The 14,360-nt window shown below is 42.5% G+C and overlaps 1 protein-coding gene across 1 annotated transcript in view; it reads right to left on the bottom strand.

Annotated features, from left to right (window-relative positions):
* Nucleotides 1-7,832, bottom strand: part of Itih2 (inter-alpha-trypsin inhibitor heavy chain 2) — a 36,520-nt gene extending 28,688 nt beyond the window's left edge. Inside the window, exons 1-5 of the mRNA XM_052156640.1 lie at nt 7,743-7,832; nt 6,523-6,597; nt 5,030-5,062; nt 3,630-3,799; nt 905-1,009 (exon numbers count right to left, since the gene is read on the bottom strand). Coding sequence (XP_052012600.1) covers nt 905-1,009; nt 3,630-3,799; nt 5,030-5,062; nt 6,523-6,597; nt 7,743-7,832 — 473 coding nt within the window. The remainder of the gene's footprint in view (nt 1-904; nt 1,010-3,629; nt 3,800-5,029; nt 5,063-6,522; nt 6,598-7,742) is intronic.
* Nucleotides 7,833-14,360: the final 6,528 nt, after the last annotated feature.

Here is a 14,360-nt window from a genome sequence, read left to right as displayed (position 1 = left end):
GATAGGCTGGCTGGCCAGTGAGTTCCAGGGATCCTCCTGCCTCTGCCCCCTTGCACAGGGATTACCAGTGGATGTCATCATTTCAGCGTTTTATAGAGGGTCTAGAGGATTGAACTCAGGATCTTGTGTTTGTAAGGCAAGACTTTAGGAATTGTGTCATTTCCCCTGGCGTCAACAGTCACTTTTTTTCAGATGAGTTATATATAAAATAGAAAGAAAAAGTACACCAGAAGCTGTGTGTGTGGTTGATGCTTTAAAAGCCATGCCCCATAAAAATAAAGCAGAATAACCCATTAAAATAATTTCCAAGCCTTTCCTTTTGATATTTTTTGGTCTACATGTATTAGTGTTTTACCTGCATGTGTGTCTGTGTACAACATGTCTGTTGTGCCTGTGCAGGCCAGAAGAGAGAGTTGGATTCCCTAGACCTGGAATTTCTAATGATTGTGAGCAACTATCTGGGTGCTGAGACTTGAACCTGTGTCCTCAGGAAGAGCAGCCAAGTATTCTTCACTACTGAGCCATCTCTCCAGCCCCTGCATATGCTTTGTAACAATAACATGGATACAATATTCCTACAGTTCACATCTCTTCATTTTTGGGGTGGGATGGGGTTATTTGCAGAAAGTCTAACTACTTGCAAGACAAGTCTCACCCCCACACACCCACACACACACACACACACACACACACAAAAGCATGTAAAACTTTCAAACCGCACTGATAGAAAAGAGATCTTTAGGGAAACAGATATCGTGACAACTAATTCTATTATCAGACTACAGGACTTGGCCATGTTCGGAGGCTCCCAGTCCTCCTGGAGCCTGGTGTGCCCTGTGAGGAACGGAGCAGCAGGGAACCAGGTGGAGAGGCGAGATGGAGAGCCCCGATCCTCAGTCCTTACCTCACCCATCCGGCCGTCTTGCCTTTTGCTCTTGCCTGTGAATAAAGAGCTCTGCCCACAGTTTTCTCTTTAATGGAGCTTGTAAATGTTACGCCATTCACAGTCCTGGAATAGACAGAAGTCAACAGTGCGCCACATTAGTAGTCTTAGGGAAACTAACAAGAACAAGCAATCAATTAGATTTCATGAATGAGGGCAACGAGCACTTTGAATCTGCAGGAAGCAAGACAAGTGATCTTTGAATAATTTATAGACAAGACTCTCTCATCTGACTGTAATTTGAGGGAAGTTGAGTTGGGTTCCAGCTCCGTGGGTTTCTCTTATGTACTATTATGTGTTTAAACTTTTCTACGTTCAAATCATAGATTTTGGGTGAAGCATTGGGGAGTGGATATGCCCTTTAAATGTGGCCTAGGAAAAGTGGCTAATAAGCCATTTGTTAGTTAATTTTCATTTGTGTTATCAGACCATCCTCAGAAGACATAAGAATTAAAAATAGTCTTGTAGAAAAGAAAGAAGGTGTTCGGCTAAAACTGGTAGGTTGAATTCTCCCTCTCAGGAATGAAAGCGAAGTCCAGTGTCTCTTCTCATCAAGTCACAGAGAGGCTTAAAGTTGAACAGTTCTCTAGAGACACAGTCATCTTCCATCACCATGCATTTGGGGGGGGGGTGTCTTTTTTTGTCTTTGTTTTTGTTTTTGTTTTTTTGGATTTTTGTTTTTTTCCAGGCAGGTTTTCTCTGTATAGCCCTGGCTGTCCTGGAACTCACTCTGTAGACCAGGCTGGCCTCGAACTCAGAAATCTGCCTGCCTCTGTCTCCCAGAGTGCTGGGATTACAGGCATGCGCCACCACTGCCCGGCTGGGGGGGGTCTTAATTAAAAGTAGAACAATATTTTGCCTGATTCTAAGGTCTGCATAGCCCATGGAATCTTCTCCAGTCTAAAAATTCAACCCAAGTAAAAGCAGACCAAAATAAACATACATTTCACGATGTCGTCTTTTGCTACCTCAATTTTCCAATGAGATAAGAAGGGAAAGAAGGAAGAAAATAAATGAAGGGAAAATGGAACCCAAAAATATCTAGATGAAATGGACATGCATATACCACACACACACACACACACACACACACACACACACACACACACACACACGAGAGAGAGAGAGAGAGAGAGAGAGAGAGAGAGAGAGAGAGAGAGAGAGAGAGAGAGAGAGAAGAGCATAAATATAATTAAATAATTCAAAAAAGGATAGTTACAATAGATCTACAGCTTCTTTAATCGGTCAAAGCACTTGTTAGTCAAACATGTGCAAACTAATCCTTGTATTTGACAAATACCATTCATTGATCCCCTTGGTGTATAAAAGGAAAAAACAAATGAGACGTAATTCAACATAAGGTCTTCATTAAGAAAAAAAATCTGAGGTTGTATGCAGAGCAATATGCTGTGTTCCAGGTGGTCTAAGAGGGTCATTGACCAACAAGAATGCTGTAGAGACAGCCACATGGGTGTCCAGGAGATTGACACCCCTTCCAACCATCTATGGGAACATTATTTAGTTTTAACACACAAATGACTCATATGGAGAATGGGCTTAGCTATGAATAATAGTAGAGCTGTTAACTTCTTTTATTAAGACAAAGTTCAAAATCATAAAATATAAAGAGAATGGTACAAGAGGGCACCATGAGCACATGCCTAGCACTTGCTATAAGCACGGGGCCAGCCTTATCCATTCGTATCCTCTTGCCCCTCACCTCAATTATTAGAAAGCCCATCTCAGCTCTCATGGCATTTCTCCCATGCGCACTTTAACATCTGCTTTGTAGTCGAGCTTTAAAATGTGAGCATGTGAGTAACAGAGTCACTGGGTAGAAAATAGAAACACTTTAGATGAAGTGTAAGAAATAATTCTAACAGCGCTACCAGCCATTGAGTTGGTCACCCTGGGAAGCAGTGCATTTGCGATGAAGGGGAAATTCAAGTCTAACCTTCATAATCCACTTGTCAGGGATGTCGTAGAGAAATCCAAACCCTGGATAAGACACTGGGTTTAATTGCTGGTTCTCAACTCCTTCCTCCCAAAGAAATGTGTTACATATAAGCACCGACTTTTTACAAGTATACTCATATGGTATCCTATAGGATTCATATGCCTGTCTCTCACAAAGACATCACATACAAATGTGAGCAAGTAGAAGGAAGGCTACCATAGTAAGAGTCTTCCAATTGCTTCAGTGTGTTAGAGAAGAGAAGCAGGGGATGGAGAGATGGCTCTGTCAGTAAAGCTCTTGCTGTGTAAATATGAGTTGGACACTGCACTTGCATATAGACTGGGCATGGTGACACATGCTTGGGTTTCCAGCACTGGTGATGGAAATCCCCGTGGATCCCTGGAGCTAGGGTAGCTTTCTTGGTGAGTTTCAGACCGGCAAGGAATCTCATCTCAAATAAAAGATGCAACTGAGGTTGATCTCTTCCCACACATGAATGCACACATGGACACACATGTGCATACACACACACACACACACTCAAAACAATGACAAGGACCCATCTCATAGTGACTCAAAGCACGTCTCTAGATCAGGAAGTAAGAGCCAGTAGATCGGTGTCCCCGCTAAGGCCTATTGTACCAGGTGTCCCCGCTAAGGCCTATTGTACCAGGAGGGCTTTGGATTCCCGGAACATCCAATTCCTGCTTCCAAGTAGGAGTTACTCACATGGTAAAGTTGGAGATAAAGGCTCCTTTGGGGATTTGAACGTCAAACACAACATTTTGTGGCAATGGGGAATTGTTCACCAGTTTGCTCTGGATGCTAGTTGTGGCCATCCGAGAAGTGATAGTGGACTGGACTTTGTAACTATAAAGAGTCACTGGATCCACAGTGTCCTGGAATTGGCAAGAAAGTGGAACTGTAGTAACAAGAAGCTCACATGGAAAACACTATGTAGATGACGCTGCAAGCTGTGTCTTTTACTAGGAAGTTTGGTAAATACATAACTCAGGTATTGTTAAGCAATCTTTTAACTTCTTGAAACACCCCACAGAGAGCGATTGATCATTATTACAAGATGTCCCTCTGACTTTCTCTTTCTGCTTTTCCTATCTCCCTCCCTCCCTCCCACCTTCCCTCCCTCCCCCTCCACAGCAGGGGTGCTATGGGATAAACTCCATATGTAACCCGCAAACTCCACTCTTTCCTCCAGTCTCGTCTTCACTATCACGTTTTCAGTCCTCGCTTCTTTTCCTGTATTAAACAAGCTAAGGGAAACTGGTGGCTGCACACAGTTAACAGAATTGTCCTGGAAAGGATGTTTTGATGCAGTTGCTTACTTACCAATACCTTGGGGCTCCTTTTTCCTCTGCTATGTGTTATGCCTTCGCATAAACAAACAAAACAGAGCACTGCATTGGTATGCTCACAGGAAAGGTATGAAGAATCTCTCCTTTAGGATGTCTCTGAGAGCTGCACGGTCCTTCAGACCTGTGGCAATGGGTGCCCTGCTAGATTTTGCCTTTTCTTCCTCTAAGGTTTGTTTTATTTCACTACTGGGTCTCATCCCACAGATTTTGCTGTCCAAGGCTAATGCTTCCAATTAGTTAGCCCCCTGCCTATCTCAGGCTAAGATGGAATCCAGGTCAATTTATTTCCCCTTCCTCCTGCTCCAAGGGGAGGTGGGAACTCTCAGTTCAGAACAACACAGCAATACACACCATTCCCGTTGGGTGTTCTCTTGTGACCAGGCCTACTCTGGACCTTTAAGGAACTTGGGCCATGTGGCTTCCCATAGCCACAGCTATCAGGTGTCATGTTTTTAAACCAAAGCTTTTAAGTTGGTATTTAAATATTGTTGGGTGAAATGTACATCATTAGTAAGACATGAGAAGACAGGAAAGGCATGTGAGCCTCAGTAGCATCTTCCCTGCCTGCGAGCACTGTGCTCTTCAATACTGTGTTTCAGAAGTACTTCCAAACAGAATTGGGCAAGGGAAAGTTTCAAAAGTTAGGTAAATACCTCTAGTGACAGAGCAAAGGAGACACCTGGATTGGTTTCAGGTAATGGATAACAGGAAAATCACTCACACACCAAATCTGTGACGCAACCAAAGCAAACTCACCATCTCCTCTCCGGATTCCTCAGGAAGGCTTCTCTGCAGAAGAAAGTCACAGAGACAGTCATATTTTAGCTGCATGTGGCTTACTATCTCAAGGCAAAACCCCCATGTTCTCAGTCAGAGAATCATGTTGCTTCCATACTATGACATAACGTAGTCATTGAAGTCAAGGCAAAAATACAGAGAGTTTCACGGAAAATGGTTTTCCCGTGTATGAGTTTCTCTAAACAACCTTCTCAGCCATTGTTGTTGGGATGTGTGTTGCTCTGTGATAGAATATTGTTAAGGTCACGGCTTTGGAGGAACTTTCTCTGTGGGATTTTCTGATCCTCCAGTGAGCTGCCTTGCTGTTTACATAGTGCCAGGAATTTTCCTTTAGTTTATTTATCTTGCTGATCTATCCTATGTGCAGGATGATTTAGAGTCTGCCTCATCCTCTCAGACTAAGCTATGTGAGAACAGGGACTTTAATGTGTTGCCTACATTGTTAGCTCCAGAGCCACACATGGTGAAGATACCTTGAAAACTATGCTCTTAACTACCACATTAGAAAATTAGCCACATGAGCAATGGGTCTGTCCTTTGAGCACAGACAAAGGATGGCACCTTACTTCTGAAAGGTAAACGGGTTAAGAGTCACGGATAAACATCTAATGTCTGAGAGGTTACAGACAATGTCCAAGGTTGTATGTGAGCTGATTTTGGATCGGATGATATTTTGATGGATGCTATGTGGCAGAGGTCAGAGGTCAGAGATACCCTTTGGCAGTCTTTGAGATGCTCTCTTTCTGAGCTGGTGGCCTGGAGCTTCCCATGTAGTTCCAGCCGGCCTCAACTTTGTAGCGATCCTCCTGCCTCAGCCTCCAGTGCTGTGCTGTGATTATATGCACCACCATATCCAACACATTTAGATGTTTTGACACAGTGACTAATGACTTAAGCTTTCTCTCCAGAGGAGAGCTAAGAACCGTGATACAAAGTCCTGACTACTGGGTTTTTAATAGTATTGATCTACAAAAGCTGGACTTTAGAAAATCAAACATCCACAGCCAGACAAAGCCAGATGTCTCTTCGCTTAGTGGGACTTCCATAAACACCCCTCTTCTCCGCAGGTGGGCTCTGTGTGACAGAAGCCAGAGCTCTCCCTCCCCACAGATTACGAGATTCTCCCTGTCACCCGGTCGCTTCCAGGATGTTTAGTTCTTTGGACCAAAGTGTTCTCCAAGCTGTTCTCTTTGGCAAAATGGCCAGGGGAAGGAGAATATGCGGCCTTACTATATGCCCTTTGTAGGTAGAAACTTCTGGAAAACAATGTCAAACAAAGTCCCTTTGTACAACACCTTGACAATATTTTACAAGAGTGTAACAATACTGGTTACTCTCCATTAGAAAATAAAAAGGCACAAATTCTTGAGAAAACAGAGTCATCTTTTACCTCTTCTCCACTCACGGTATCTTACACTTACTTTCGCCATTTGGAATTGAGTTTACTATACCTGATGTCTTCCATACTCTTGCACAAATGGAAGATTATCTGGGGCCAGTTCCACAAGATCATCGTATTCTGCAAACTAAAAGGATAGTTGTGGATGCTCAGTTCTTTAAAAACCATCTACAGAAAAGAGGTGCCCATTATATTACTTTATATTCATTCCTCTGTTGTCGGACTATCTTATTTTTGATACAATTTCTTTAATATGTATATTTGCTACTTTGGTCGCAGAAATAACTCAATGAAAATGAACTATTTCAAATTTGTTGGGCGTGAGAATTCAGGTTTGAGTTTGCTCGAACATGATAGGGCAGACATGTAATCAGATGATAAAGTGCCCAGAAACGTTCCTGGATGGATTTAGGGGGTGTTATTCAACAAATGTGTGAAAAGAAGGCTGGTTAGAAATTACCAGAAAAGCACAAACCTGTCAGTGTGTTTCACCTTCAATCTGAGATTTCTGACACTTTCTGGTGGTTTTCAAAGTGTAGAAAAATATGGTAGTTTCTAAGCAGAGTGATTTTTCCTCCTGAAAACATACTGTTTTTTTCCCCCTTCAGTTTTTTGGTGTGCAACTCTGTGGCATCCTCTAAAATAATCCTGTAGTACATCTTTCTCTTCCATCACAGAAGTAGCTCTATTATGCTGTTCAGAATGGCTCAGTTCAAAGTTTCTGCCATACTGGGGTGTCTGACAGGCTCAAGTGGAGAACATGACTGCCATTCCTGAATTTTGCCAGCTCTGTGATTGCCTTCTTTTCCCAGAATACTTAGTGTCCTTATTACAAAAGTAATTGTTCGCTTATATATAAACGACATGATTCTTAGAGAGCGGCCTAGTAGAAGAGTAACAATAGTATTTCTATATAACAATGATAGCAGTCACTGGGCAGCACTAGTCCTGGTAGTTTACACACCCCTCTTAATTCTCACTGGAGAATTATTTGGCATAGGTCTGTCATTGCACACTTTTTTTTTTTATAAGGAGTGGGCATGTATGCTCTGTAAAACTGACCACCAAATTGGATTTAAATTTCATGCAAAAATCTGATGTCTTAGTAAGCAACTGCATTTTATAATTAGAATGGAAAGTGACAGTAGTCAGATGAATGTTCTCCCAAGTTTCTGTTCTACACAGAGCAAGTTTATTGAACAAGAATGGCATTCAGCCATTCGCAGTCCATTTATTCAGGCTAAGCGTAAGGACTCCTGCATCCGTACTTACTTCAGAGGATCTGCCTGTGGGGATTTCGAAGGCTTGTGCTTCCAGAAGAAACAGCCAGCAGAGAAGACACAGAAGCACTTTGCCGGCCATCTGTGCCAAGCTCTCCAGAGCCGGTGGTCCAGGAAGAATTCCCCACCTACAGAACCAACAGGTTTGCAGGAACTTGTCTGTGGATGAGGGCAGATCGTTTTAAAAAGAAGAAAAGAGAAGAAAGAGCTCTAACTTTGCTCAAATTCAGGACAAATATTTGTTCTGGAGCTCAAACCTGAGCTGTGGGGGTGGACAGGAAAGCTGGGGTTATCCAAACAGCAAGGCCAGGAGCAGTTCCTGGGCTGTGGGTGTGAGTCAGGGTCAGACCTAGGGTTAGACAGTTGTGCATTCCCCCACCCTTGATTTTGTTGATTTTAACTTAAAGAGACTTAAAGATAATTATCACCCTCTATAAAGGTTCAAGTAAGGGACTATACTAAGGGGGAAAAAACAGAAAAGCATACAGAAAAAAGAGCTAAGCTCATAATGTCTGGAGACAAAATTATTTTATTTTAATAACAGCAGGAGGTCTGGAGAGATGTCTCAGTGACTATGAGCACTGAATGTTCTTGCAGGGGACCCAAGTTCAATTCCCAGCATGTACATGTTGGTGCACATACACACATGCATGCAAAATGCACACACAAAGTAGATAATGTGGAACATTAAAAGAGAACAAGAGGCATTTAGGAAAAGTAAGAGAAGAAGTAGAGTAATTTTCTGAGAGAGAATTCATGCCTGCTGTTTTCCCTTCTCGCTTTGGTAACTGGGTAGTTGCTACATGTAAAGAACAGGGGAAGCTGATGCGGGGGACCAGGGCTCACTTCTCAGGGAAAATGTCCAGGAAATGAGTGTCCTCTCTAACTGCCCCTCATCTCTGTTGGCATGGTGGTGATGTCATTCCAGTGAGTCATATGGTGAGAAGACAAACTATGAACTGTAAAATTGGTACTATGTTATCAAGACACCATGTACTAATTCCCGGGAAAGGATTTTATCTACAAAAGAAGGACAGCAAGCACACTGGTAAATAAAGGGGGAGCACTGAGCAGCTGGCTGGGACAGGTAATGGATTTACTTTACATAGTGTAAACGTCAGTAGAGGCTTTATTATGCACTGGGGACCAAATCCATAAAAGAAAGCATGGGAATCATCCCGCAGTCACTCTCTGCAGTAGCCGGGAGGATGGAAATGCCCTGGGATGAGAGACAAAGTAGGCCACGCCCAGTACAAGGATGGGATCCACTGACCAGGAGACGTGGAGAGAAGGTGGGGCTTTATCAGCTGGGTCTACAAGGATGGGGTGATAGGTTCAGGCTAACTGGGCATGCTCTCACTCAGAGCAGGATAAGCATGACACAAGGATGAGGGAATATATCAATATATCAGGAGATGGAGGAAGGAATAGGCAAAGGAGACCTCATGCATTGGCCTAGAGGAGCCTTAATTCTGCACTCCAGGCTGAAAGAACTCAATAGAGTTAGAATGAAAGAAGAAAGATGGAATCTCCTTTTTAGAAAAATCACTTTGGGTGTGGCTCGGATGATGAAATTAGCAAGGCATGAACTCAAGGACCTACTTGAGAGACTGACACTCCTTTTTTTTTTTTTTCTGACACTCCTTTTGAGATAGCATAAGGTCCTGGACCAAGGCAAAGGCAGTGCAGCTAGCTTGAGATGACCAGCTGATTCATGAACCAGTCACCTAGAACTCTAGATATGAATATGAAATGGTAGGTGTGCACATTTCCCGAGCATTCACTTTTGATATATAGATGTGTATGTGCTAGTTACTGTCAACTAATGAAAGCACTGTGCTAACTAATGAGGCTGTGTGTTGACAGCTGTGAGAATATCATATGGACAGACAAATAGCCAAGACATCATAGTGATTATTGGATTGTCCAGCTTTGGGGCAACTTAGGATTTTTCCTTTACAATAGTAGTTAAAAATCTGTCCTCCTAGGTCATACCTGCTTCTACTAGATGCTCACTGTGGGATAAGCACCATCTCCCATTGCTGTAGACTGAATTGTGTCCCTCACAAATTCATAGGCCACACCCACTATAACAAGATTTAGAATAAAGAAGAAATTACAGTTAAATGATGTCAGAGGGGTGAGGCCAGTGATCCAGTAGGAGTAGTGTCCTTATAAGTCTCTTCATGAAGACTCAACCAGAAAGCAGCAGTCCACCCGTCAAGAAGGGGCCCCCATGGGAAGCTAATCAAATGGGAACTGGGTCTTAGCTATTCATCCTTTAGAACTTAAGAGTAAATCTCTATTATTCAGTCTGCTTAGCTCACAGGATTTTTAATTATGTAAGCTTGAGCTGAGGCATCAATCTCCTCTACATCATGTACTTTTAGAGCATTAAATATGATCATGTATCTGGAATACTTGGTACCAGGGTTGGAAAGGCACTTGCTCAGTGGTTAAGACCACTCGCTGCTCTTTCAGAGCACCCAGGTTTGATTTCTAGCACCCACCCACAGCAAGCTGCCTGCAACTTGGACTCCAACACTTCTAGCATCAGTAGACACCTGCACTCACATGGTCATACACATGCACACACACATGCACACATGCATGATAATACCACATATTCACACATGCACATGTGTGCACATAAACATGTCCCCCATACATAATTCAAAATAGTAAAAGTAAAGAAATAATAAAAGCAAACTGCTAAGTTCTCAGTAAGTAACAGTTTCAGATTGAAGGGGAGTGTAGATTTTGGTGTGAATACATTCGTGCACACATGGATAGAGCCCCATAACCCTCAAAACTATTTCCATGTTTCAGGTTCGGGAGAGCAAATCTTAGCTCAGCGCCTGGCAGTCTATTTTCCTGCATATTGTGGAGAGCAAATAAATAAAGATGTGTTCAACTGATTTTCCATTATAGATTATTTTGTTTTATATATATGGATACTTTTCTTTCTTTTTGGTTGCTTCTAAACAACCACATCCACAAACTCATCCACATCTATTTCCTTTCTCTTTGATTTTGCACACTGGTTAGCATATGAAGTTATTTATTCACCGTAGACCAGGAGACCTGAACACTGAGGACATTTTGTGTTCTGTCTGAGCCTAGCAGAATTTTATTTTCCTTGTCACAAAATATGGTCACTTGGATTCAGACTATAACTAAGTATCACTTCAGGTACAATGGGAGAGACAGGGCTCTCTATCCCCTGTTTCAGACAGTCTGGGTGAACTAACACCAAGCTCTCACGGAACTAACCTCCTACTGCTTAGCATTCTCCACAGAGAAAATTATTTGGGACAAGTTAGGTCCAATGGCACATTTTTCATAAATAATTTTAATTTTTCAATATTTTATTTAGTCCCTTTCATTCACTATTCTATCTTCACTGACTTTAAATTTGATATTCAGAATTATCTCTGAAGAAACCAAATTTGGAGCAGCCTGGGTCACATTTCCCTTTTCATGGTGCTAGCCTGTCTCCAAATGCCAAGGTCTCCAGGAAAAGCACTGTTTGCTCTCTCTTGATGTTTGGAACCACGGTGACTCTCACTGAGAAGGGCATGTGTGTTTAGGTCACTGGGTCCTGAACCTGTGACCCTCCCCCATCCTCTATGCCCAGGCCTTGATAATGTAACGAACCGAAGCTACCCACTGTTGCAAGTGTTCATTGTTTACAAGGCGAAAATCAATAGTATAGAGACCACAAGAATATTCACTTTTGTGTGTGCGCAAAGTCAGCAGTAAATCCACAAGAAAAAATATCATACTATTTCATGACATTTGGAAGGAGTTATAACTCAGTGAGTACTCATTGAGAGTTCTGGGAAATACCAATAAACCTGAAAGTTGCCACTGAATGTGCTGTGTAGTTTAGACAGTGGCAGCTGCTTGCTTATAAAACACTCAGTTTTATCCTATTTGATAGGTAGGTAGGTAGGTAGGCAGGCAGATAGCTAGATAGCTAGCTAGATAGACAGACAGACAGACAGACATACATACATACAGACAGACAGACAGCTAGAACACATCTATATGTAGGGCACTTGCCTGTGCTTGCATATGTGGAGGCCAAAGGTTGATATTGGATGTATTCTCCAACCTTACTTTTTTAATACAGTTGTTCTCACTGAACCAGGAGCTCGCTATTTTAGCTAGGCTAGCTGGCCTGGATCTGCTTCTGTTGCCTGAATGCTAGGGCCACATTCATGACTGTCACATGTGGCTGTTACTTGAGTGTTGGGGATGGAACAGAGGGCCTCATGCTGTGTTACAATCAGTCTCTGTTCTGGGACTCCTCCGGCCCAGGTATATGTTTAGAAGTTCTAAATCAAAGCTAAGCTAATTTATACATAGCTATACTTGAGTTCACCTCCTGGCTCACTAGAGCCAATGATGCACAATGCAGAGAGCATCTGTTTCTATACAAACATGGGCTCTGATTACTTCCTCCTCAAAGTGAAGCCAAAGCATCTTGTTGAAGATTTTAAAGGATTGTCTTTAGCATTTTAAAAACGATGTCGTACCATCTGGCCACATCTGTTCCCTTACATTAGGTACAGGTATAAGTTAGTGTCATTTAGATCCATGATATGAAAACATTTTGGAAGAAAAAATATTTGGAACAAAATATATGCACTATGAGTAAACATATAACCTAGGGATTATGGAACCGGTGTTCTCTTTAGTTCTTATGCCAATAAAATCTTTGTTGTTGGGTCATTTTCTTTCCTGTGCTTCTTGTGTTCAACATTCATACAATCTTCTACCATAGAGATAAGGAGCTTGGGGTGCAAAGCTATCGTCCACCATAGGTCAACAGAAGTATAGCAGCTTTAGGCGTTCTTCCTATGGTGTCTAGATGTTTCTGGAAAAGTAGGGAGCATATCCATAACATTTGTCCTTATATCCATAGATAAGGCTCCTCTCCACCTGGTGTCATGGAAACTTCTCTTTCCAAGATGGAGGCCACTACAGAAAACCACAACCAATCAGAATGCAGAGTTATGGAGTCCAGTCTTAATGGATACATTAACAAAACATTCCTGTATTAGTCGGTGTTCTCTAGAGTCACAGAACTGACAGAATGTCTCTCTATATTGAGGGAATTTACTGTGATCGCTTATAGTCGGTAGTCAAACTAACCTAACAATGGGCAACTATGAATGGACTATCCAAGAACCTAGTAGTTGCTCAGTCCCACAAGTCTGGTTGTTTCGGCTGATCTTCTGTAGAAGTAGATTCCAACAGATGTGCTGTCAAGTAAGTGCAAGCAAAGAGTGAATTGTCCTCTTTCCAATGTCTCCAGCAGAAGGTGTGGCTCAGATTAAAAGTGTGTGCCACCTGGGACTTGTTTTGTCTCAGGCTGACCTTGAACTCAGAGATCTCCTTGCCTCGGTCTCCTGGAACTAAAGGCATGTACTACCTTGCCTGGGCCTAAGCTTTTCCTAGCCACTATACCTCAAGATCTCCATGCCGAGATCCAGGTCAGAAACTTGCATCTTCCAGCCTCAAGAGCTGGATCCCAACAGGTGAGCCCTCCAGTTCTGGATTGTAGTTCATTCTAGATACAGTCAAGTTGACAACCAGGAACAGCCATTACAATTCCCATACCCAGGACCCAGGGAACATTGTGGAAGAGAAGGCAAAAAGATTGCAAGTGCTAGAGGGTCAGTGAGTCTGCTGTTTTGTGTCACCTAGTATTGTCAGAAACTATGCCTGACAGGGACTGCCCAAACATGAGTTGGACAAGGATGACATCAGTGGAGGTGCCAAATTATACAGGGAAAGCTTTAGCTTGTTGTACAGTTTCAGAGGTTCGGATCATTGGTTGATTGGTTCCGTTGTTCTTTGGCTTATGGCAGTGTGTCTTGGTGGGAACCTGAGGCAAAGGAAAATGGTAGCATCAGGCAGAAGAATATGGGGGCAGGGCAGGGTCACTACACACCTTTCAAAGGCACACTTGCAACCTGATGATTAATCTTTATTAATCATTTTTATTGTCTTTATTGTCAACTTGGGGGAATTTTTTTATTCGATATATTTTTTATTTACATTGATTTCCCCTTTTCAGGGCCCCCCCACTCCCTGAAAGTCCCATAAGCCCCCTTCCCTCCCCCTGCTCTCCCATCCACCCCTTCCCACTTCCCTGTTCTGGTTTTGTCCTATACTGCTACACTGAGTCTTTCCAGAACCAGGGGCCACTCCTCCGTTCTTCTTGTACCTCATTTGATGTGTGGATTATGTTTTGGGTATTCCAATTTTCTAGGCTAATATCCACTTATGAGTGAGTGCATACCATGATTGATCTTTTGAGACTGGGTTACCTCACTTAGTATGATGTTCTCCAACTCCATCCATTTGTCTAAGAATTTCATGAATTCATTGTTTCTAATGTCTAAATAGTACTCCATTGTGTATATATACCACATTTTTTGCATCCATTCTTCTGTTGAGAGATACCTGGGTTCTTTCCAGCTTCTGGCTATTATAAATAGGGCTGCTATGAACATAGTGGAGCACGTATCCTTATTACATGCGGGGGAATCCTCTGGGTATATGCCCAGGAGTGGTATAGCAGGATCCTCTGGAAGTG

This window comes from Apodemus sylvaticus, chromosome 14, assembly GCF_947179515.1.
Source record: "Apodemus sylvaticus chromosome 14, mApoSyl1.1, whole genome shotgun sequence".
Classification (NCBI taxonomy): domain Eukaryota; kingdom Metazoa; phylum Chordata; class Mammalia; order Rodentia; family Muridae; genus Apodemus; species Apodemus sylvaticus.
The sequence above is the reverse complement of the archived record's forward strand: the minus strand, read 5'-3'. Positions and strand labels throughout refer to the sequence as shown.